This window comes from Corvus moneduloides, chromosome 26 (assembly GCF_009650955.1).
Source record: "Corvus moneduloides isolate bCorMon1 chromosome 26, bCorMon1.pri, whole genome shotgun sequence".
Lineage (NCBI taxonomy): Eukaryota > Metazoa > Chordata > Aves > Passeriformes > Corvidae > Corvus > Corvus moneduloides.
Window position 1 is genome coordinate 3,462,937 of NC_045501.1, and position 25,742 is coordinate 3,488,678.

The following is a 25,742-nucleotide window of genomic DNA, read 5'->3' on the forward strand; positions in this document are numbered from 1 at the left end:
AAACGTTCTTTTTTTTTTTTTTTTTTTTGTAGCAGTGGGAATGGGACCTCAATGCTCACAGGCAGGACCATCCATGAAAGCTGCCACTTGGAGAGGATGGATAGGGGTGGAGAAGATGGATGGGGTGACTCTTCTACACAACTTTTTGGGCTAGACATAATGTAGATTCAGTGACACTGGTATGTAAGAAATGTGCTTTTAATATGCAACTTTTAGTTCTGCTTAAAGAGTAACATCATACTGTTAAGATATAAGGAACAAGACTGGTACACCAAGAGGTCTTGTTTAAAGGGCACAATACACAGGAAGTATTAGACCTCAGCAGGCAAGTGAGAATAGGAACTAGTTGCAGCTAACATGCACCTGTACAATGCTCTCCCCTCACATCCCCCAGTTATAAAGCACAGCTACTTCCAGAACCATCTCTGCATCTTCTTATTAAGACCCACTTAAAAATACTGTATATTCAAGTCTCCTCAAATATATACAAGATCCTTTACCAGTTAAGATTTCTTCTTCAGGCCAATCAGATACTCTGGAACCCTTTACCAGATTTGGAACAAAAGTCATAAATGCTGGAAGGATGATGATTTTGAGCTGTAGCACAGCAATTTATTACTTCAGGCTCCTCCTTTTAGTGCCCTTTTTAGAGCTGTTCCACTGGTGTCAAGGCTGTGTCCCATCAGGTAGCACAGGCAAAGATGTTTTGCAGAAACTTAGCTTCTTAAATGTCCTATTTTAAAACCATATGCAGTTGTTTTCATGTACACTATAAAAATCTATGTTTTATGAGCTGGCCAGCCATACAGGTACACTCACAAGTTGTTTAGCATTTGTCCTGTGTCAGTGGAAAGATAAGGGGAAAGTGGGCATAAGCTACAGATGAGCAGCCTAACACTGGTGCAAGACAACTTGGAGTACTGGGAAGTGTGATGGACATACAAAACCCCCTTCTACAGCTGGCCTAGTTTTTAGTGCTTAACTGGAAAGGATTTCCAATCAATGCTTCTGTGTGAAGGGAAGCATGTTTTCCTGGCCAGTTGAACTTCAGAGTAACTGACACGGTGTAACCACTCTCCAAAGAACACTCTTCCAAAGCTTGTTCCCAAAGGGTACTTTATTCTGAGGTTTTTTTTCTAGCCACAGTGTCTCAGCACGAAAATGCTTTGGAAGTGTGGGACCCTCTGCAAAACTCCATTGTAACAAAATGCACTATTTACAGTCTAAAGACTGGACTGGCTTCTTTAGTCTGAGTATCGACTTCTTTAAGGACAGCTGCTATTCAAAATTTTGACTCAGAAAGGCAGTGTCAGCTTGTGACTTTGTTGTTTTTCCTCATACAGTCTTTATGTACTGCCTTCTGGATAAGACCAGCAGTTTTGAAGCAAATTCAACGTATTCCCCTTTTCTATTTCAAGTATTTACAAAACATTTTTATACAATCTTTCCCTTAAACATGGTAACAAGCTATGACCTAACCCAGCTGACTGGCACCCAAAATGAATCCTTGTTTAGTTTCTCTAACACACTTTTCAGCTCATTACATGCACTCTGGAGATCTTCTTTCACCAGTACAGTGTCAATTAAATGGCCATACTGCTCTTCAATGAATGCTGCTGAATTAATAATTTCCTGCTGCTCTTCATCCTGCTGATCAACACAAGATGTTGGTATGACATTTACAGCATGTCTTTCTAGTTACTAGCATTTTAAAGTATATTAGCACAATGAGTCATTACTGTGAGAAAAGAACATGGAACAAAAGCTGCTACCATTAGGAAAAGGTATTGAAGATATTGAAACTGAGCTCAAGGAGCAGTATGTTACTGGTAGCTGTTCCAAAAAATGCAGGAGACCTTAGGGAAGGGGGGAAATATGTTACAGGAGGGACATAAAATGGTGATGCTGCACTTTATGTACTCAGAGTTGCTGCCCTAACCTAAGACATGGAAACCACACTCCTCAAAAAGTGAAAGGGAATGCTGCATGCACTGTCTCAAGTTCAGTAATTTTGAGGGCTTACACAAAAACTTACTGTAACATAAATTTAAGTTCAAGTTACCAAAGTAATGACATTATGCACTCTGTTTTTGTTCAGTTTTACACATCACCTATTTGCAGCTGATCTAGGTTTGATCCTCAGAAGACATCCACATACTGTTTTGTGTGCACACCATTAAAACACTGTGTGACACTGGTGTGGCTGTCACTTTGGAGGTATAAGAAATAGCTGGCTAGCATTACCATTGCTGGTGCTGCTCAGCAGAACTGTAAAGTGACTACTGGTTTATCTGAGTTCAGTAACAACTTCCCCTGCTGCAGCCTTGATGATGTACCCAGATCCATATGGAAGACTGGCACTTGGCTTCATGTTACTTTAAAACTTGAGTATATAAGGAGTCAAAAATTCCATTCTAAAGTTCCATCTGAAAGGCTGTATGTGCACAGAACCTACTCAGGGTCCCACTTTAACTCTTGTTGTCATGGAAGAGAAGCTCTTTCATGTAACAGAAGTGCTAGCCCAAATACTTCTTTCATGTCTAAAAAGAAGAGATTAGAAATCAGAATACTTACAAGGGGGGCTGAGATTTCTTCTGACATGGGAGATTTTAAGACGTGTTTTTTCTTTTCTGAAATGAGAGGCTTCACGAAGATAACGTAAGGCTTAAACTCAGGAGTCCTCAAGTGCTTTACTGCCTGTGAACAGATATTTTTTGTTATCAGACTTCTTTTTGCTGCATGTCAATGACAGACTCAGACTGGTTTCAGTAGTTTCACTGGTACAAGCTGACACACTGTGAAGTCCTGTGTACTACACATCTGACCACAGCCATCTTTTGCTCTTCAAACAAAGGTTCATGCCAGTGGCTAACACACTCTTGTGTGCATGGAACATGGCCTTAACAGCACACCTGCCTTGCTTTGCACTGTGATTCCAAGGAGTGAGGACATGGCAAAAAATACTGAGGCAAGTATAAAAAAACCTGACTTCATGGGCAAATTATGGTTTGCTTCTCTCAAGCAGCCAAATACTGCAAATCTTAAACTTGGAATTCATCTGAGGTAGTACCACGAGTCTTTTCCTAGCCCAGTTACAAAATCTGAATCAAAATTTCAAGTATTAACTCACAGCATGAAGGTATTAAGAGCAGGTCTACTGGCACTGCTTACAATGCTAGTGTCCTGGGGTGATTCCTAATGTTACTGTATTCCATATCTGCACCCAAAAATTGTTCCTGTATCTTTGAGGTCCTACAAATGAGAGCCCTGGGTGTGTGTTGTGTGTGTGTGTTGGCCAGTGTTTTTAAAAACCAGAACTAGAATGTAAAAAACAACTCTCTTCTAAGTATTCTGTCCAGGACCTGAGCAGGTTGGGACAGTGATGCACTTCAGTCCCACAGCAAGGGAAAAGTCCCACAGTGACAACTACTAAAGAGACATCCAGGCTGTACCAGCTGGACATGTAGGAACTGTAACCACTGCACTGCTTTCCCAAGAGCCCTATTCTGTCAGCCAGCAGTAAATCATATTTGCTTTCTTTGAAATAAGCTGCAGAACTTACTTCAGGTACCACATCCACCAAACAAACCTTCTTTTTGGCCATCACAGATCGGATTGCCTCCAGACTTGTACCGTACAAATTTTCCTTGTATTCTCCATGTTCCACAAATCTAAAAAGTCAATACATTTTTAAATACCAGCTACAAAAAATATTAAGAATATTTAACTTAGAACATTTAACAGCTGTTTCGTGAAGTCACAGTAGTCAAACAGGGAGGAGAAAGGCAGAAAATCAGGAGTAGGTGGGTAGGGATTTAAATTTTTTCCACTTTTTTCCCCCTTCCTTGCTTAGTAGCAATTCTTCATGTATCACTAGTAGCTAATCAGCACAAAAAGGGGAAGAAGAAAGGATATTTTTCACAGAAAATAGAACAAAGCTGGCAAGGAAATGGACTGCAATTCTTCCATCTTTTGGGAGACTAGTAACAATCTGAACTGTGAGGAAACACACTCAGGCTCACAGAATGGTCAGTATAGCCACAGATTCACTCTTCCACACACTTTCAAGTAGACTTGTGAATAAAACTTTTGACCCATCATATTAAACAGAGAGTGAGCAGGCCCAACTAAATACCTGTTACTTTCACTAGAATAAATTCTGACCAATCACAGCACTTATGCAGGTTTAAATTCTAACTCAGGAGCCTCCTACTAATGTTATTCCTAAATGGCTTCTAGCTAAATTTTTGAGTTTGCTCTAACAGTCCAGACTCAATAAAGAGCTTTTTAGTTGGAAAGCTGAACCCTTCTAATACAGCTAATCCAACTGGCCACCTGATTTTGGTATTCATATGATGTAAGATTGGACAAGCAATATTTTTAAATAGTCAATTATACCAGTATTTTAAAATTAACTCACTTGTTTTGCTGCACATCTGTCTCAAATGATTGCTTAGAAACAAAATTGTATTCTACTCCCTCTCTCTCATGACTTTTCCTTGACCTTGTTGTATCTAGAAGAGAAGGGAAGCAAGACATGGGAGACATATCAGCCTTTGCAAACGTTTTCTCTACTTAGTTCCAGTCACATTTTCACGACCTCCAACAAGAAAGTTACACAGTGGCAAATTCAAATGAACAAAATATAAATCAAACCGTATCATTTTGTTTTAAATTCAATCTCAAATACTGTATGACCAAAAATGAAGTTGTTTTGCTCCCAATAGTGCTGTAACTAGCAAAAAGAAATTAGGAAGCATCCTTCTTACACCTGGTAGATGCAGCAGAGGATATCCTACAGAAAACAGTGTAACTTAACTATTTGGAATTCTGGACTCTCATTTTCTTGGAAAACTCAAAAACAAAACCAGGACATATATAAAGTTCTATTATGCTGCTTTTGAATTTACAGTAAGAATATTGATGGCTGTTTTCCCAAAGTACTGTGAAGTTTGCATAATTATGAGAGTCCCTTACTCTCATAGGTGTAATTTCTTTTAGTAATTGTTATTACTGTAGGAGAAGCTTTGATGATCATTCTACAAATCTGTGCCTGACCATTAAAGTAATGTCTGCTATTCTTTTTCTGTATGTGTTTAAATTCAAGTAGGAATTACCCATCTGAGTTCTTCTGCTAACTTACTGAAGTCTGCCTGAAAAACTTTTTAAAGGTCTTAAATAATATATAAACAGTGCCCTCAATGTTAATTTTCTGGATTCAAAAAGTAGCTTGTTGGGGAATACAAATAACAATGGATTTTTTTTGTGTGTGTCTGATAATTCCTATTTTTTTAGAAAATAATCCAGTAAAAGAAACTCAGTGTAACTCTAGCCACAAAGCCACGCAAGAATCACTCATTTCTCTATTACTTTGACTGGCTTGTTTGAACAGCCTAGATATACTAATCAACAACTTAAAATCTTGCCCAAATTTTGACTTGGTTTATTGCTGTCTGCTTTTTTTTTAACTGCAGCTGTAATGCTATTCTCAAGAAAAATCACCCTCTTTTAAACACACAACGTTTTGGCTGACTCTTAAGATTCTAGTTTATCACACCAGCTCTCTCTGCAAGTCACACTCCATTTTTTCTTCCTGTATTAGGTTTTTCATTCTTTTAACAGACCCTGCAAAATGCAATCTGCCCACTTAGGAAAACACAATTAAAAAAACCCCACTGAGCTGACAGAATTCCAAAATGCATGTGTGCCAAGTTACATAATGATTTATTCAGCTATCAAAGGCAGACACAGTATATGACAATGAGAAAAATAATTTGAAGTACTTCATAAATATGCATAAAATCAGTAGTCAGAACACAATTTATCATCAGTGCAGATGGCACCACATTCATTAGACAGCAATTAGGGAATAAAGATGCAACAAACACAAGTCAGTAAATTTTACTCACGTGGAACTGCAACACCATACTCCTGTGGGTTCTCTGACACAACTTTTTGCTTGAGCTCACTTAACTTGGCCCCCAAGCAACCTAATAAAACAAAACTGACTGATAGATTTCTATGTGAAATGAAATACAGCAGAAAATAAATGTATCAGTTTCACACAAATAGTATGATTCAGAGTGTGCTTGAAGAAACCACTTCATGAGAGACCTCGTGACCTGGTCTGCCATACTCTGCTTTGAAGAACATCATCAGGAACAAACTGAATTCCTTGAACAACTGCTGGACAATCCTCTGGCAGACACTTAAGTCAAAAAATCTGTAATCTCAGCAGTTGGTTCTATGAGATACCTTTGAATTCTAGGGCATCCTGGGAAGCTGGCTCAACACCAGGCTGAGTTAAAATTGCATGCAAAATCCTGTTAGATAATTCTAACATCTACCTCTTCATCAGTAGTTCTGACAGCCTAACTAAATGCTGGAGTAACAACCAAAGGAAAGTGAATCAGAAAAATGAGAAATAGTCCTGCATCATTATTTTTACAAGGATTTGGTGAGTTTGATTCCTTGGTTTTTTTTTCTTTGTTTTTAATGTAATTTAAAATAAAAGAGTGAGTTCTGACAAAAATCAGAAAAAACATTTAAGAACCACAAAAACCCCCAAACCAAACATCTAAAGGAAGCTTCTGGAAGTGCAGGATAAGGGAAGAGGGAGAAAGATGAAAAATTTTGAACCAACTGGGTATCTTACCAATCAAAACCACCAGCCTTTGCTGTTCACCAGGCTGTTGCTGATACTTTGTGACTTCTTCATATGTTAGGAACTCAGCTCCATCTGCCTGCTCTGCTTGCTTGCCTTCATTCACGTTGTTCTCCTTCTCTTTACGACTCAATCTAAAGCTCCTGCGTAAACCAGCTGTGCAGAAAAACAGAAGATATATTGATATGTCTCCACTTATCCAGATTTTGAAGCTTGTTCAGCTACAAGTTATTGTCTTCAAATATGAGTTATGCCCACAAATTTCGTTTATAATCAAATCAGTGCATATATGCTAATATTAGAGGAGAAATGTTTGCATATGGGATAGAAAACCAAGCACCCAACCTGTAATAAAAACCCCTCATATAACCTTAACCTGTCAAGAATTGGTTATGCCAAAGTCCAATTATGCCTCTTCACAGTGATAATCTAGTTTATTAATGTAATGTTAATGGGAAATTAATAGACATAGTCCAGTTTTAATTTTTTAATGTGGAAGTGGGTTTTTTGGGGCGTTTTATTTGGTGGGGTTTTTTTGTTTTCATTTTGGTTTGGGGTGGGTGCGTTAGGGAAGATGTAAGGGGTTTTTGGTTACTCACCTATGTAGTGTCCATTGAAATATCCTTCACAGTCACAGTCTTCTGTAAATTAAAAAGCAAGGAAGTGCAGGGTAGGGGACAGGGGAAAGGAGAGTGAGAGGGAGGAGGGAGATATCTTAGACAATGCGTGTGATACAAGTCTGCCTCATTGGCAAGGAAAAGAAATTTAATATCCTGCATTGTTTGCACATACTTTTTTACTACAAACATTACTGATACCAAAACAATACTTGCCTTGGCTAGTGGTTTGTATTTGAAAAAATCCTTGACTTTGATATTGAGCTAGAGAATTTTGTATCTTGGTATTTACAGTTCCCAGAGTTTATGCTTTTCAGCATTCATGACATTTGATTAGTGCTGCTGGTAAAAGTATGATACTCAGCCTTAGGTAAAAAAGAAGACTCCACAAACACAGAACTCTTTTTTTAATGAGTAACTTTATAAATGAGTAGATTATGTAAGAAAATTGCCTCTTCTGGTATTTCATTATCATTTGGGCTTGAAAAAAAGGGATCAGAAATGACAAAGAGGAACTCTAACCCCCTTCATTTTGACCAAGTTAAATTATCATTGCTTATTAATTCTTTATTAAAAAGATACAATGCTCTGGTCAGATGCATGTATGTAAAGTAACATGTTTCAAATCCCCAATCTATTCCTCCTCAAATTACAACCACCCCCAAGGCCCCTAAAAGTGTGCATAACAAAACCATGATATTTAGCTGCAATAAAATACACTGCAATCCTAAGACAACTGCCGAGTTCTCACACTTCCTGAAAGAGGGGTACCTGGTTTGTTAACATTTAGGCACCTGTGCCCTTGCAATATCTGCAGAACTCTACTCATTTTAAGGTGGTGGTGTATGGTTCTGGGATAAACCCAACCATAAGCAAAAATATATGCAGCTTAAACCTTTAACAAAAGGTGCCAGTCAAGAGAGGGCTTTTGGTTTTTAATGAACAGTTGCATGCAGGTTTGTAATCAAGCAATGCCAACGTGTACTCCTGAAACATTATGCCTACATAAGATAAAGTACAAATAGCAATAACATCAATCCATAGCTAAGATCAGAGCTATTTTCTGCTCTTGAAGGTAGGCTCTTTCAGACTTGTGCTTTGACAGCTGGCCATGACTGCTATACTCTAATTACAGAATATGATTAGTACTTTCACCAAAGCGATGGAATACTAATGCTTGGAATATGAACCTCAAGAAGCAATTGTAATGTGAAACAAAAATCACAGCATACAGAATTCAACAGGAAATACCTGATATTTGGAAGGGGTCTGGTACAGTGACATATAAACTGCTTAAGCCCAACACAGTTGCTCATAATGAAAATAACACAGCAGTCCAAATGAACAATGAAGACAAATCACTTTGGATTGGTACAGGTGCCCTAAAATGTTAAACCCCAATACTTCTTTATTTTTTAAACATACCAGCTAGAAAGACTGCATTTAACTTTGAACCTCAGAATGTGTAAATATGTATCAGAAGACAAATCTTTTCAATCAGAAGCAAACTGGGAAGTTATCATTACTTAAAGTCATCAATCTGAATTAGATTAGTTTAAATAATAATTCACGAAGAAAATGTCCTAGGAACAATACATCTACTATTCCCTTTGGAATTGTAGCAAGTATTTTAGACAATACACTGGTTGTTTATATTTGGATAGAAAGTGAGTTAGGAGAGTACCTACCTTTGTCAGAAGACTGATCATCTATAGTTAGCATGAAAGGCAGAGTTGGGAAGATATTAAAAGATGGATAAATAATTGAGCAAAATTAGAGAAAATGGAAAGGAAAGTTCTTCTAGTTTGATTTGCTTAACAGGCTTTTCTAGTGTAAAAAAAATACTGCAGTACAATACCCACATCAACTGATTAAAGAATTTTGGGCTGGAATTTAGCATTATAACCAGTTTTCAGCCTAATTGTCTCAAAAACATCTGAGATAAAGCTTAAGCAGCAATTCTCATTACATGCCTCCTAATTTGAATGCAATGGAAACTAATTTGGAAAAGCTTCATTTAAATCAGTAATGCTATTTTATAATTTGATTGAGCATCTTCCCTCCTTGTAGTGTAACAATACCTGTATCTCATCATGCACCAATTCACTTATACTACTCAAGAGGGACAATTTCCTGATTCCTTGTCTCCATGAGGGTGGCAGTCCTAGCACAATCCTGGTTTCACACAGTCACAGGGCTTCTCCCCACATCAAGAGTGCCTGTGCTGAAGCACCCAGGAGCAACAGCAACACATTTTGGGATAACCATACCATCTTCTGCTTTCCATCACTTACTGGCAATTTCCTCACAAGTAGCATTTTTTTTTGTGACTAATTCAGTGACAGAGACTTCACTCTGAAGTCTACTTAAGACCACCTCTGTAACATTAATCCTGAAATACAGATTGTATTTCCAGCTCCAGTGATTTTTCTCTTCTTTAAAGGTACACTGTATTGTCATATGAGTTTAGAGCAGTCACATGAATTTAAAGTAGTTTCATGCACTTATATAAGAATTTCAAGAAGTATGCATTAAGTTATTCTTGAAACTTTCAAGTTTCAAACCATAGAAAAAGTGTGAACACTAACAAATTTTAAGGCATCTAAATATAAGGCCTCATGTTCTTGAGAGCAGGAAGAGAAGCAGCTATGTTTTTTGAAAACAACAGACACTAGCAACACTGGATAAAGCTCAAACCCAAATCCTCCCCTGTGGCAGCCTGGGTCCATGCATATCAACCAATGGCAGATTGTATTCAAAATATCAATCAGTGGTAAAATACACTCAAACACATCATTATTGAAATAACAGAAAAATACTGAGAATTTAGGATCAGTTAAAACACCACTGAAAGAACACAACAGACTTACATAATGGTTTCTTTGGAGTTCTGGAATTCTGCAGAGTGCCTGTTGTTCTTCTGTAGATCAGTCGTCTGAATAGAAAATCATTGTATTTTAGATATGTAAACTCAGAATTATAGAGATTTATAGCATGTTATACACACAGCATTGAAAATAAAGAATGAAATAGTGCTCTTTCTTAAAAACATTAAAATGTCTCTGATTCAACTACTTAAAAGACTTTCTTTAAAACTGACAGTCACAGATTGTTACTGATAAGGGAATGAGAGAGAAGATTCTAAAACATTTTATGCTTTCATATATCAGAGCACAGAAATCAATAGTTTATCAATCCAATTTTTTTATTTCCCTTTTGCCCACATGATCTTTTTTGCAACATTAAGAAAAGTGGATAACCTTTGGCCAGAACAGTCATTGCAGCTATGCATACATAGAAATCATCCACCTTTTTCCAGAACAATTTAAAGTTTTCTGTTATTTACTAGTAAACAAACCAAGTTACCCAGCTTATATGAAAATGTACAAACAGAGTCTCAAGTAAAATTTCCTTAGGTGTTAAAATCACAAAGCAGATCTCAATTCCTATTTGCTCAACACCTCCTACCAAAAATCCAACACTAAAAATACCCCAACAATCCAGCACAGAAATCCAGCCCTCAAGAAACCCCTCACTGCTGGCAATTGGAACCACAATTTCTTCCAAAGTGTTTTTTTGCAACAGACCAATATTTATAACAGACAAAAGATGCTGCTCAGGCATTTATACAGTCACTCAGGGGAAACAGACACCGAAGCAATTTCTATATTCCCACATTTTTACATGTTTACAACATCTGAAAAAATAAAAAGACTGCAGTGCAGCAGTGCAGCACCATTTTTTGACATATATGCATGCCCAGAAAGAAGGAAACAGCTGCTCAGGCAGAATTTGCCTAACGTTTCAAAGGAGCTTTCATGCAGTGGAGCCAAGACCTCAATTAGAAACCTTATGGAAGGCATGCAGGCAACAGCATCAGATGTGCTCAGCTGTTGGATACCCCACATCTTTAACACCCACAATCCAAGGATGACATATCTAGTGATGTGGAGTAAGAATCACAAAGTGAGACCAGTGGCTTAAAACAGATTCCTTCTCAAATACAGGACTTCTGTACTGTAAAGACAAGAACTGAGGGATATTTTTGCTTTAGAAGATACACGTATCTTGCTGTGAAAACAGAGAAACTTCAAGCTCTAGAAGGTATCCCAGTCCAAGCTAAATACTCTCTTAGGAGCCAGAAGAAAGATCAGATAAAGTTTTCGTTATTATTATTATAGGCATAAATTCAAGAGAGTTACAATAAATCTGTGCAAGTACAAGGCTGTGAAATACAGTGTCTCCATAAGCCAAGAGGGTTAAGAGACTGATATTCCACATTTCATTTTATACACGTTTGTTTAGCAAGTGCTTCTGTCCTCATGCTACAAAGCATTAAGTCAATGGCAAACTACCCAAATCAAGCTAGGAAGTTTATTATACAATTGGAGAAGATGCAGCTTTTTAGCACTTTCCTCTAAGCAGCTGTATTTACCCTGGCATGACCATGCCCTTCATTTTCTGTGAAAAAAACCCAGCACAAAATCAATGTGACACTATATCCACGTGAAAGAAAAAAAAAAAAATCTGTAATCTTTGCTGACAAACCTTTCTTGGAACTGTTTAGATGGGATCAAGCCTGCCCTGAGGTTGGTATCCCCGACACGCTTGGCTTGCCACCACGTGGGATCATCTTGGCTTACAACTTCTAGGACGTGTCGTCTTTTAAACGGCAGCCCAGCTTCCTGGCAAGGAATGGCTCTGTCTTCTTTGGGATTATAGCAGAAAAGTGCCCTCATAAACACCTTTAAAAGAAAGTTAACATGTCATTTCTTCTTGTCCTATCATCTGGAATTTCAAACTGCCTTTGAAAGGTTTTCCCCAATGTTAACACTGCTAACCATATATACTCTTTATCCCTCCTTCAAGCACTCAAAAATACAGACACCTAGCAAGCTTATGCAGAAAAATAAATTAACTTTCCAGCACACACCCAGTCATTATATATTGGCATTGTGGAAGATGAGACTCAAAAGACTAAAGTCCCAAGAAACACAGATCACAATCTACATGAAGTACAAAATGCAATGAAGAAATGGTTGAAAAAAAATGAGGGTAGGGAGAAAACAATAAAAATGGATTTATGGCAAAGTTGCCCAGCTGTAAAGACTGTCCTTAAAGTGTTCCTTTAATGCATCAAAATCTACTGTTCAACTTTGGATTTGTATCTTTAAACTATTTAACACATAACAGCAGAACCACTTTAGAAAGTGATTTGTGGGCTTCAGGGAAAAATTCAGCAACCAAAAGCAGGGAAGCAGAGAGACTGACAGAGGAATCCTGTAAAGGGGCAGTTGAGCAGTAAGTTATTGCTGGCCACAGAGGGCAGATGAAGTGGGCTGATGGGGTCACATGATGGATGCAGCTCTGTTTGCAGAGAGGTCCGTTTTCACTCAAGTGAGTGGCAAAATGCCCAGAGATAATGGACAGACTGCAGCTGCCATGGTAAGAGGAGACAGCAGAACACCAAATTTAATTACATGAACCAAAAAGAAGAGGCTAGATTTCAGAAATGTTATAAAAGAACATGTGCCAAGATGAAGAGGAGAAGAGTCATGCAAGTAATTCTACTGAATAAAAGGGTACTGCACAAGAAACCACTCTCCTATCTTTGTAGTTCCATTCTGTGTCTGTGGCACTTCCCACTGGAACAGCAGGAATGGTGCATTTACAGAGATGCCAGGCTGTAAAGATGTGCTTCAGTATTTCAGCTGCATACCTTGCTGTCCTTCAGACGATCTTCTTCTTTGATGGCTGGAATTATTTTTAATGTTATTGACCCTCGAGATTGAGCCTGAGAAAAACAGAAATGGATTTTTACTTTGAAAGCAGGACAAGGATACAATGCAGACTATTCATGCTCCTGTTAAGCACGTCTCCTTCTCAAAACTCTTAACAGGACAAGCTAATCCACTATTTACCTGCATTACAGAGACTAGCATGATGTTGAATGACTCCACAAAAGTGTCTTGCCCATGGAGACATCCACAGGAACTACTGGGCTAAAACATATTAAGACCTGCACTAAAATTCCTTTGTTTGCTTTTAGCAGCTGCATTAATTTCTGGGCTACAGTTCACAGGACATTAAATACTTCTGTGGCTTTTAGTACGACACTGACTTAAATTATTGCAGACTAATAATTTTAAAATGCTGCTTTGAAAAATACTGCTGTGTTTTCTCCATAAAACTGGAGAAAACTCTAACTGGTTAGAGTGAAATGTAAACATCTATAAAAGAAACACCTACTTTCACTCTAGAAATCTTTACTAGTAAATGACAATAATTAGTTACAGTGAACTAAAAAGCACTTCTAGGTCCTTCAGAAGTCTAGAATGGGTTTATCTTATCTATTTTAGACGCCTTATTTCGCATGAGATGAACTGTGTTGTAGATAAACCTGCAATTCTGCACAGACTAAAAAGCAAACACAGCCAAACATTTGTAGCTTTTCTTCAAAAAATAAACCATGGAAAGGAAAGTGTTACACTTCAGGCATTAGTTCACATGGGACAGATGTAATTAGAAATTACAGAGGACAGATGAATAGCATCCCAAGGTCCCCATAAATAAAACTTTACACACTATTTCAAAGTGGTTTTAACAACCCCCCGCCCCCCAAGTTAAATGCAGTCATTGTCATTATTTGGGATTATTTTGATCTAAATTGAAATTAGGTGATGGAACTGATGCCAGTCTTCTGTGTTGCCAGTCTCCTTACTGTGTCCCTAACTCCACTCCACACCAAGACAAGGGGGAACCATGCCACAAGAGGGAAGTCAGAGACAAAGAAGCGGAAGAGCTACAACACTTTCTACCAAGATTTGTGGGTGTTCATGTTAGAGAAGCTTGAAGCAAGAATTTGTTCATGTCACCAGGAATCTGCTGGTAAAGAACAGACTGACAGCTCTACTGAACACATGGACAAGACTTTCTTCAGCTTCCTAACATACCACACTACGAATCATCTTTAGGAATGTACTTCTACTTTGCAGTTTGCTTGTCATAAACAAAGCATTAAAGGGAAGTTCTTGACAGAGCAACACGTTAACTTTGTATTTGTATCTTACTTGGTACCAATCCAGTTCGCAGAAGTTTCTGAAGTCAAAAGGAGAAGACTAATCCACTGGGAGAAGAAAAACTCTTAATGCAAAGACAAGCAGGGATTGCATCTTTTAGCTCTATATTTTAAACTCATGGTTAAATTTCATCATCTACTGTAACTACTAGATCACCAAACAGAAAAGATCTTGAAATGAAAATCAGTGCAGACCAAAATCTGACTTATTTCTTCTGGTCGTTTGTGAAGCACAGTAATACCATTGACTTCTCTTAGTTCATCTCCAACATGGACAAGACCTGAAAAGATGGTAAGTAAATTAAAATAGGTCTAAAGACTGGAAAGCACCACTCCTGTGATGTCGAGCCTAAGTCATTAGAATGTACTTCCTCTCCTCCCTCATCCAGACTGATGGATTTAGTACTAGAGCCAAGTGCCTTTGTTGGAAATGAGTGCCTTGAAGTCTCCTGCCTTTATTCCTTACAGCACTTTCTTTCCATGCAGCACAGTCTCAAAGAAGAGCAGCATGCAGACAGGCAACTTGTGGCAGTGTACTCTGGAAAATCACTATTAGGATCAGTATTAAGTATCATGCAAAACTGGAATAGTTTAATGAGTGTGACCAAGTCTTATAAAGTCAGGGGACACGCTGCTGCCTATAAAGGCAGGAATGACATGTCTGTCAACTGACAGATCAATACTACACAGTCCCAGAAAGCAAGCTAGACTAAATTTTTTTTTAACAAGCCATGAAGAGGCTCTGCAAGTTTTAGGTTTGTTTATCCAGTTCAATAAGAAATGTGGTACTTGTATATATAGCTACTGTCAACTGACATAAAAGAATGTCTCAGTAAAGCAAACAGAAAACAACACATGATACACTGAATAAACCAACTAGATTAAAAAACATTCTTTGCTTTCTTTTAAAGCTCAAACCTACTTCTTCCATCTGTTTTCATTTTTTCCTAATGGCCATTTTAATAAAAAAATTGTATGTAATTATATTAACAGCTTACTGATGAGATACAGAAATGCTAAGTGCATGCTTAGGAAACTTTAGAGGTTTACAAATGCAACTTCAGAAATTTACTACTGCAATCATACCACTGCGATCAGCTGCACCACCTCTCATGATCCTTGCTACAATCACAGCTCCTGTATGTTCATCTCTTCTGATGGTAGCTCCCTGAAATAAAACATACCCCCCACCCAAAAAACCGTAAGAGATTTGCTCTGAATTCAGCAACCAGTGAAATAACGTGTATGCTATTATGTCTTTTAAACTGGAATTAATTTCTTCTATGGATTTTCTCTTTCTCCTTGATGATCTCCACCATTAATCAAGTTTTGCCCATGCAAAGTGATTATGGGAAGGTGCACACACCTTCCTTTCTGCTGACTTTGCTAAGTGCTTACACTTCCTGCATTATTGTGGTCATCAAAGTCACTCAAGTGTGCAAAACAGCTTATTGTAACACATTTTCTCTCTTCCTCTTCTAAGTCTTTATACAATATAGTCAGCACTTTTATATATAAAAACAACAAAACCCAAGTAATGAGATTTTTTTCCTCCTCCTACCTCTGCTGGCAATACAAAGCTTTAATCAGGAATTCAGCCACTGCTCCCTTCTACTACTGCAATACACAAAAAGCAGATTTCTTTCCCAACACAACTGTTTTTTCTTAGGGAATCAATTTTTCCATTTCCATTTGTACAAAATTAGCACCTTGACAATATAATGCTTACATACAGCTATCAAACATACTCTTGCCATATATCACTGACTTTCATGCAAGTGAATATGTCATTGAAAGTTAGCCACAGTATGAAAAGAATTAACACATATAATAAGCATAATTGCTTCAAAATATACAGTTCCTTCATCGTGTTTCCTGTGCTAACTGGCATTATAAACCCATGCCCATAAACCATTTAATGCACAATTCTGAAGGTGCATTTACCAAATTTTTTATGTTATTTTATGAGCTTCAGAACACTCCCAGTTTCTGAAGGCCATTTGATGACATCTTCAGGTATCTCCTGCATACTCACAATAACACTCTTGCACTATAAAGTTTTATGACTGGAGATGGATTATCTAATATGTACCAAGGGTTCTTTATTTTTCACTAGCCGAACAATTTTCACTGATTCCTCATCAAAATCATCATCAAAATTATCAGGTAGAGGTGGAAGGGCTGGGTCAAAGTTCTTCTGTGCTACAGTGTCATGTACTACAAGCATTGCCTGCATAAAGGAAATAAAAAACAGTCATGTAATGGAGTAATACTGCAATTCCCAGCTCTCATGGTTCCAGTATTACAGCAAACTTAAACCTCCCCCTTTCTACCCTCACCACAAATCCTCCAAAACAGATTGAGCAATTATCTTACCCATCATGTAAACCATATACTGGTATATGTCACTATTTAAAATAAATCCAGGCAACAATCAAGCTCAGCCTAAAAAAATTTTAAGTGGACTACGAAAAGCAAGAAGGTATCCTTTTCCTTTCTGGTCCCTCAGAAAACAGTAAGGAAGGGAGGAATGGAAGACAGCGTGGTGCATTCTGCAGGAAAGGCCAATGCTGTCTCTTTTCAATTTCCTTCACATCCCAAAGTCTGTGCAGGAAATCCCAGTGGAATAGAACTACTCTGAAGGAGGTTTTTCCTTTCTCCTAGGGATGCTTCAACACAACTTTTCTGTTACAAAATGTTCTACTGCAATTCTGCAAAGGCATTTTGTTAAGGTCTCCAATGTGTTTTTTTACCCTGAGATGTGGTGTTGACAACAGCTGAAGTAGCTCTTTTTCTTCATTATTCACTGGTGCTGTCTGCAACTCTTCTATTACCTTTAAAATAAAAATTTACAACCTCAAAATTAAAGGAGTCCACCGAACAAGATCATGCATTTACATTTCTGCCGAGTGTTTGCTAACATGTATCATCCATCAAAGCAGTGCGCACAGATCAAAACCCATCCCAGTCCACAGTGCATGAAACCTGAAAGAAACCAAAGCTTCTTCAGCTATTTTTATTAGATAGTACAGAAGACAGCATTAGGAATCAGAATCATGATCCCTAAACATACATTTTAAGAGTTATTCCATCAATATAATTTCAGGAGTGACTTCTGAAATTTTCAAATCTATATGGAATACGTAAATGATCCCTGAAACAACACTTCTGTGCTTGTATTATTTGATAAAAGACTTTAAACCTTTCTCCAATCATTTTGTATTACCTGTGTGGAACATACAACATCACTTCCCTTGCTCCCCTGCAAAACGTGGATACCAAAGTATGCCCTGGAGTCTCAGGCCTTTTAAACAAAAGGTTAGAGAAATAATGGAGGCACTCCTGCACTGGGCTGATTGGGTAGGAGGAGAAAGAAAGCAGAGGAGGGAGGAGGAAGGGAAAATGCATTGAGGCAAAAGAGATTTCCTTACCCTGTTAAGGGTTCTAAATAGGGAAGTCATACAGTTCTATAAAAAACTTCTCTGCTATTCTGAAGATGGAAATTTTGTATGACTTGGTAGCAATGCTGAGACTTTTGTGGAGGTGGTGCACTGTATCTGGGAACAGGGAGAGGGGGTATGCTGCACATTTAGATGGGGCACTGGGGTCTCCTGACTTTGAAAAGGGAGATATTTAAGCTCCCAAACCTTCCACCACCCTTTCCTATACTACGGTAGAAAAGAGTCATCAAATGCAGCATAAATTTCACTTTTTCAGGCACATGGCATCGTGTTTCACACAAATCTAAGACACAACTCTGCTCTGTGAACAGACTGGGGGATGAACTGAGTGAGAGCATCTCTGTGGAGAATGATTTGAGGATCCCGGTAGATGAAACATCAGATACACAATGGGAATATGTGCCTGCAGTCGAGGAAGACAACTGTATCCCAGACTGCATGAAGAGAAGTGTGGCCAGCAGGTCAAGGGAGGTGATTCTCTCCCTCTCCTCTTGTTCTCCTGAGACCCCCTCACCTAGAGCAGTGTCCAGTTCCAGAGTCCCCAGTACACAGACCTGTTAGAGTGCATCCACAGGAGGATCACGAAAATGCTCAGAGGGCTGGAACACCTCTCCTATGAGGAAAGGATGAGACAGTTGGGATTGTTCAGCTTGGAGAAGATAAAGCTTTGGGGAGACCTTACAGCTGTCATTCAGTACGTAAAGGAGGCTTACAAGAAAGAGAAAAGCTCTTTACCAAGGCCTGTAGTGACAGGACATGGGGCAGCAGTTTTAAATTGAAAGAGAGCAGATTGAGATTGGATAGAAGGAAGAAATTTTTTTATGATGAAGGTGGTGATACGCTAGAACATCTGTGTGGTGAGATGCTGGGAACAAGGTTGCCCAGAGAAGTTTTGGATGCCCCACTACTGGAAATACTCAAAATCAGGTTAGACAGGGCTTTGATCGATCTGATCTAGTGGTGGGTGAGCCTGCCTGTGGCTGGGTGGTCAGATGAGATCACCTTTCAGGGTCCCTCCAACCCAAACCAGTCTATGTCAACAGCAATGCTGCTTGGGTTGTAATGGTTTTAAGTCTGAATGCAAGACTGAGTGCTTAGCTGGGATAGCCTATTGTCAAGAAAGGACTGAATGCTTTTTGCAGCCTCTCCCTCATGAAGGCCATTAATAAAATCCTTTCCTTCTGCATGAATGTGTCCATCTTCACTAGGCATTTAATAACTTGGAATCTTCGAGCTCTCATTTCCTTGATTAATCATGGCCAACAGATTACAATGCAGCTGGGGAAGATGAGAAATATGTTCACATATAGTACAATTGCAAAGCTTTGATTTGTTAGAAAAGCAGGCTGAAATAACAGGAAAATTATGAGACAAGAGTTTTTACTCACATCTTCAACTAATCCTGCTGCACTATGTAAAACAGGAGTTGGACTCTGTCTTTCATAATGACGGAGTTTTTCATGAATCTGAAAAAAGATTATGCAGGGATATTTCTACAGAGAGATACAAAACTTTCTAAATATACCTACACTGCAATATTTTTCTATTTAATGAACATAATTTATCTGAGATGTGTCAGAAAATAATCTTTCTTTGGGTTATTTTTGTTTTGTTTAGGAGTCTTTTAGTTTTCTTTTTGCTCATGGTAGTTTCAGACAGTCAGAAAATCTGTTAAGACTTTAGGAGCATAAAGGAAAAAATGAAGCCATTTCACACTACTTTTTAGCTATGGGGCACTGTATCTTCATTTTAGCAAGAAGAGCAGAAAAATTTATTTCTGAACAAAATATGCTAATTGTCAAACATTATTAATCCTTGTGCTTAAACACACATATGCTTTGGTTGGTACAGAATTCTCAAAAAAAAAAAAATTTGGCAAAGTAAATGGTTGATAAATCAAGGGAACAGAGAAAAAGTAAACTGTAAGGAAAATGTACATACATAAATGTAAACTTTTACCTTCATCAGGTAGCTGAGACTCCTTTCACTGAAGACATCCCTAAGGAATCCCATTTCCTCTTTATGATTTGAATCGGGTCTTAGTTGAGATGTCAAAAGGGCCAAAGTTTCATGCAATCCTAAATTTAGGTTCAGGACAGAACACAAACATTCTACACAGCATTTCTCATGGGACCTTCTACTGCAGCCTTAGCAGTCACTACGTTTACTTGGGTACCATACTGGTGACCATCAAGTTTGCAGAGAGACTTGTGTTTACCTACCCCTCATTTTGCAATGCTCCCTTCCTAAGTGGCAAACACAGCATCATATCAAGGCAAAAGCTAACAAAGCAATATTTATCTTGAAAAACATTATCTTTCATGTTTCCCACTTCATGTTTATTACCCTTTGTTTCCAAAACAACTAGCCCTCTTACAAACTTTGAATTTTTAGTGCCACAGCAGGCTCTCAAAATGACTGAATGACCTCCTTTGTTGCACAGGTACCAGCTCTACTTCCCAGCAACTTTGCTTAAAAGTGTTATCCTGCCCTTTCTGCCTCTGAGGCACCTGCAAGAAGCCTGACCAGAGGAAGAAAGGACTGGTGTAGATTTTCATTGTGGTGGAAGCAAAGCTTGTGGCTAGTTTTCTGAAAAAGTGTTTAAATCATCAATATCCCAATTTTGCAGTGCACAGGGCCAGACAAATGCTAGGTTTTTCCTGGTGAACCATGCCTGGGAAGACAAGACCAAAACAAAACAGGAAATAAAAAAAGAAAAAAAAAAGGGGGAGGGGGTTCAAATCTATTCCTGTGGCTATTCTCAGAGTGCATTTTGATCCAGGAGACTCAAACTCACTTCTGCTTTAATGCTAAGTATCATTTAGGATGCGTGACTTCACCCTGGGTAGCATACTGGACAAGCTAGTGAAGTGGCCTTGAATGAAGTCACTGTTACTTTAAGTTAAAAGGAAGAATATTAACAAAGTTTACCAACCCCTGTTCAGAAAATATTAAGAAGTGACACAGCAAGCAGCAGATATATATGGGCTGATCTTTATTAAGCAGGTGTAGAAGGCACTGTTACACTGAGAGGTCCAAGTTTGTCTACTTGAGCCTGTCGATCAGAATATATTCAGGTCTATCAGAATATATTCAAGTGCTCTAAGGTTCTTAGGAAACTGTTTCCTGCCAGCTTCATTAATTTTCATCTTTTACACTCCACCTTCCTTTATGTAGGTAATTGCTAAAAATTACCAGTTGAATTATCTTAATTCTATTATATTTTAGTCCAATTTGAATTAACTTTATGTGTGAAATACATATGGTAAGATTTCAGTCACTGTTCTGTTGAAAGCATGCAGATTAGTTACCTGAGTCTTCCGAAAGCACTGGCATGGCTTTGCTCTTAATCTTAGAGACAAATGTTCAGCTTAAACCAACAGATTGTTTCTTCTTTCTGGACTTCGATTCAGAGGCAGTCCTGAAATGGGCAAACATAATACCTAAGCTCAATCATGAGAGAAAAATGTCAAGCATGTAAAAATAGCAAATCCCTTGAACCTCTTTCTCTCCAGTTTTCAGTTTAACCTGAATCAAGCCGAGTTCTGCAGTTATTCTGCTATGCAAGTAACAAAAAGAAAAATACTAGGTTATGTAATAACCATATTGTATCTTGGATAAAGCTGAGGCTGAAGAGAGTATCTCTCAAGACAGATAGTTTTAACAGGTCTAAATAACTGTCTGAAAAAAAAAAAACAGAAAAGAAGGGCTGTTTAAAAGCACTGAAAAATATCAAATGCAGAAACAGAGCATGCAGGAAGATGCCACGTGACAAGATGTTCTGGAGCTTCCTAAAAGCACATCTCAAAGAAATCTCCATGTCCCTGGGATTCTGATGAAGACCACGCTACAGTTACGTGCAGCTCATTGAGGCTAGCAGGACTGTCACTCCATCAACCTTGGGCACAGCTACTATGGATATTATAAAAAATAAGGCTACTTCTACTGCTCAGAAATTTCTTTAGATACTTCTGCTGCAGATTTCTCTTGCCACTGAGAGCAAATGACTCCAGAGCAATTTTTTTTTTAATTTGTAAAAAAAGCGAAACTGTATCTATGCTTATAATTGCCAGTCCAAGATGAGACATTCTGTTTCAGGGCACTTATAATCTTGTTTATGCTTATAAAATCCATTAGACTAATATTTGCATAAAAATAAAGTTCCGTAACAGCACACATACTCGAACTCTTTGCTGAATACAATAAAGGATGCTCCTTGTGTTTCTATTTGTAGATAAGCCTCTGATATTTTGATTGTACGAAACAAGTTTGATGGTCTGCCAATGCAAATTTTTTTGACTAGCTGCCTGAAAATACCATAGTACTGCATGGCAAATTAGCATAGACTTATTTAGCATTTTCCAGATTCCCGAATTTCTCTACAACCTGGTGAAATACTAAGCTCAACAGTCACCTGTGTTTTACACCCTGTATTTTCTACCACTACAATTAATTAATCCATCTGGGCATCAAAACATAACTGGAGTTCCCTAAGTAAATGAAATGAGTGTTGAAATTTCACTCTAATCCATGGATTGTACTCCAGTGGATTATATATACACCACACCTTTATTTAAACACTCTTATTACCCATTGCTTAGAAGAAGTAAACATTTCACTGACACACACACACACACACTTCATGCCAAAAGAAATGTACAGGCAACTCATTCCACTGCTTTGGCTCCTTGACTATGGCATTTCATTTGACACATATTTAAATATCAAATTTTTAAGAGAAAGAACTTCAATTGCATGCTTTATCTTTGCAATAACGTGTGCTTCCTACAGTCAAACCTATTTAGCACCAAACCCCACGAAAAGCCAAGTAATTTTCCAGATTCTTGGTGAAAAAGCAGCCTACACAGGAATCTGGAAAACACACATTTTATCATCTTAAAAACCTGACAGCAAACTCGGGAGCATCAGAATTACTCGAGTTAGGCACAGCAATCAAAATGGAGGCTTCCCCTAGAGGCATCTTCCATGCTCTGTAAAAATCCCGTTACACAGGACTGCCTGGAATGAACACTCCAAAGGATGAAAAGCTTTCCATACCCAGGGCTGACTCTCAAAGGTATTAAAATCAGCCCCAGCATGAGATATTTTGCAAGATGGGTCTCAAAACCATCAATCTGTCCTCTCATCACTGTAGTATGAATAGGCTTCAAATACACTTTTTGTCTTTGAAAATATCTACCTAAACCCTAATTAATTTTTCACACATCTCCTTGCCCAACCGCTCCCAAGACTGAATGCCTGAAGCACCTTTCTTATCTAGGAAAAGGACTTTTAATATTTGGAAAGGGCTAAATAAACTGAACTGATGCTCACCATGGAGTCAAAGTAGGAGATTAAACAGAAGCATAGTATGATCTGGCATATCCCCATTACCTTGGAAAATAAACCTACTGTGGTTCACAACCTAACACAACATAAAGCTTCTGTAATCCAGATTGTACCACTCAAAACTATAGTTGCTTTCAGAAAGCAACAGCAGTTTTAACATTTTTCATAGCCCTAGCGATCCTGTCAGAAAACACATCCGTATGCTAATCGGGCCATAGCTGATGTAGCTGATCGCCACACAGGGTTTCGCCTCCCGTCCAAACCTGAGTGAAGCTGTCTTTCTCGGAGTACCGTACCTGCTCTAGCACGAAAAGAGAGACTACTCAGTGGCTGACCGAAGTACGGAGAAAATCGTACATCGTTCCCTGCTGGGCACCACGGGGCCAGACTCTTCCTCCGAGCCCCCACCTCAGGGGCGCAGCTCCCGGCCCAGCGCAGCCCGCGACCGGCGCTTTGGGGTCCTGCCTGACACCCCACGAGCAGAGCACGGCGAGGCAACCCCGAGAAGGGCTTTCCCACCCCGGAGAGAGCTTTATGTGAGCTCCACCGAGCTCGGGTCCCACTGACTCTGCCGGAGGCCAGACTTGCGGGCCCAGACCTCCTCACAGCTCGACCGCGCACGGAGCGAGGTTACGTTCCGGACCGGACCTCCCGCACGCCAGGAGCGAGACGGCCCCTCCTGACCTGCTTCCCGAGCCGCGAGACCGCACTCGGCGAACACACTCCGGACCCACATCCACCAGGGAGAGCTCCAAGCCCTCGGCCTCGGACTGAGCTCGCCAGGCACACCCAGCAGACCCGCGGGCTCCCGTCACGCCGGGCCCGCGCCGCGAAGGCAGCCCCGGAGCCCGGCCCGCCGCCGCCGGGCTGCAAAATGGCGCCGCCCCGGCCGCCGCTGCGGCCACCGCGCCGCGCCCCGGGACCAGCGCTGCCGCCGGGCCGCCCTTACCTGCGGGAGCGGGCCCCGGGCTGGGCTCCGGCGGCGCTGGAGGCGGCCCCGGCCGGCCGCGGAGCTCCCTGTAAGCCGGTGCGCGCCTCGCTCATGCGCCCTCAGAGCCGTTCTACGCACGCCTCCCTCCCTCCCCCAAGATGCCAGTCGCCTGCTCGGCGCCCGGGCTGCCCGGGGCTGGTGCAGCCCGCCTGTCTGGTCCTGCAGTGCACGCCGGCGGTTCGCAGCGAAATCGGGGCGTGAGCACACCGTCACGTTTAGCTCCTGCCAGCTCCGCTCCGGGGTTTCGCACCGGGAGTGGCGGCTCCGGACGCGGCTTTCCGTGGGGGAGCGCCGGGGCGCCGTGCGGACCTGGGCGCTGCCTCGGCTTCCAGAGGCCCCTTTGGTGAAGTCACCCTTGGGGACTGAGTGTTGTGCATCGCCGACTAGTGCACTAGCTAGCAGTTGCTAGGTGTGCTGTGGCTTTGCAAGACTTAGAGGACCCTGCAGAGAGTTTCCGATTTTTTTTTTTTTTTTTATTTAATAGAGGGATTCATCCCAAGGGGGCACGGCGTTGAAGTGTGTTCAAAAATACGTGGGCAAATGGTGCCCAGAAATCAAGGGAGCAGAAGCTGACGGGCTGACCGTATAGGACAGATGGCAGGGCATGCTCAAGAAGCGATCCAGGCCTTAAAGGTGAAGACAAAAAGCTGTACTCAACGAAGGGGGTAGCCAGTGGACAGACAGAAAGTGAGGGTCACGAAAAATCACAGTATCTGCTAGACTCTACAGAGGTAGGGTTGGGGTTTTTTTTCTGAGAAAAGAAATTGTATTATTTGGGAAACAGGCTAGGAACAGAGGAGTTTTAGCTTGCAGAGTATTCTAGCTGTTCAAACCTGTTCATCTACAGCTGAGAATTAAAATACTAATTATTTTTGACATTAAAAATAATAAATGCGGTGGAGGGGCAAGTCAGTTGCATAGCACCATTTTGAGCTTATAATGCCTTCAATATTTAACACTGCTGATTTAATATTTCCAGCAAAAACAGGAGAGCTGCATTGTAGCCGCTTAAGCATCTAGGAAAGGGTCTTTAGAATAGCTTCTCTGTGTTAAGCAGGAATGCCTAGACATAATTCCAGTCTAACTCCGATGGACCAGGCTTCACTATGGTAAAGACTATGCTTTACTTGGAATACTTATTTTACCTGAAATGCGGGCCGAAGATTAGCACCTTTGCATTTCTTTGTTTAAGAGATGACCTACCTCACGGTTTCCCTTTAAAATTCCTACTGCTGCCGGCAGCGCGGCCTCTCAGCGGAGGGCTCGGTGCCGCGCACATCGTCACTGTCACCGACGGCAGCCCGAACTGCGCTGCCGGGCGTCAGGGTGAACCGAGCTGTGCACGGTCACCCTTCGGCCTCACCCCGGGGGTCCCTGAGGCGGAACGAGGCGCTGATCGCACGCGGCTGTCAGCAAAAAGCCGCCGGCGATCCATCGCCCGGACCGCAGCAGCACCCACCTCCGGCTGTGCCTCCTCCAGGCCCCGCCGCCCTGCCCGCCGGGGCTCGGCCAGACACGCCCGACGCTGGACCGGCCCCGGTACCCGGCGTTACACCGGCCCCGGTACCCGGCGTTACACCGG

At 40.3% G+C, this 25,742-nt stretch overlaps 1 protein-coding gene across 6 annotated transcripts; it reads right to left on the reverse strand.

The window, feature by feature from the left end:
- Nucleotides 1-182: 182 nt before the first annotated feature.
- MPP3 (membrane palmitoylated protein 3) lies at nt 183-25,712 on the reverse strand. 6 transcript variants are annotated; one of them, XM_032134499.1, is made up of 19 exons: nt 25,620-25,712; nt 21,132-21,241; nt 19,780-19,898; nt 19,209-19,286; nt 17,113-17,193; nt 16,452-16,589; nt 15,446-15,527; nt 14,555-14,640; nt 13,001-13,075; nt 11,830-12,026; nt 10,152-10,216; nt 8,970-8,990; nt 7,264-7,305; nt 6,656-6,820; nt 5,910-5,990; nt 4,421-4,514; nt 3,563-3,671; nt 2,575-2,697; nt 183-1,650 (listed from the first exon to the last, which is right to left on the reverse strand). In XM_032134499.1, exons 2-19 carry the CDS (start codon nt 21,154-21,156, stop codon nt 1,468-1,470), a joined length of 1,764 nt encoding a protein of 587 aa, XP_031990390.1. In that variant the 5' UTR covers nt 21,157-21,241; nt 25,620-25,712; the 3' UTR covers nt 183-1,467. The 6 variants fall into 6 exon arrangements, with proteins under 6 accessions (XP_031990390.1, XP_031990394.1, XP_031990393.1 ...); XM_032134503.1 differs by lacking the exon at nt 25,620-25,712 and adding an exon at nt 24,119-24,224 and having other exon boundaries at nt 3,590-3,671; XM_032134502.1 differs by lacking the exon at nt 25,620-25,712 and adding an exon at nt 24,119-24,224 and having other exon boundaries at nt 183-1,647.
- Between the last annotated feature and the right edge of the window lie 30 nt (nt 25,713-25,742).

What these genes read in the sequence shown, in the direction of transcription:
- MPP3 (XM_032134499.1), bottom strand. Translation starts at nt 21,156, where the DNA reads ATGCCAGTGCTTTCGGAAGACTCAG. An exon ending in AAGGCTGGTGGTTTTGATTG is followed by an intron (nt 5,991 to 6,655) that starts GTAAGATACCCA and finishes TTGTTTTATTAG; the next exon opens with GTTGCTTGGGGGCCAAGTTA. An exon ending in ACAGATGTGCAGCAAAACAA is followed by an intron (nt 3,672 to 4,420) that starts GTGAGTTAATTT and finishes TTGACTTTTTAG; the next exon opens with ATTTGTGGAACATGGAGAAT.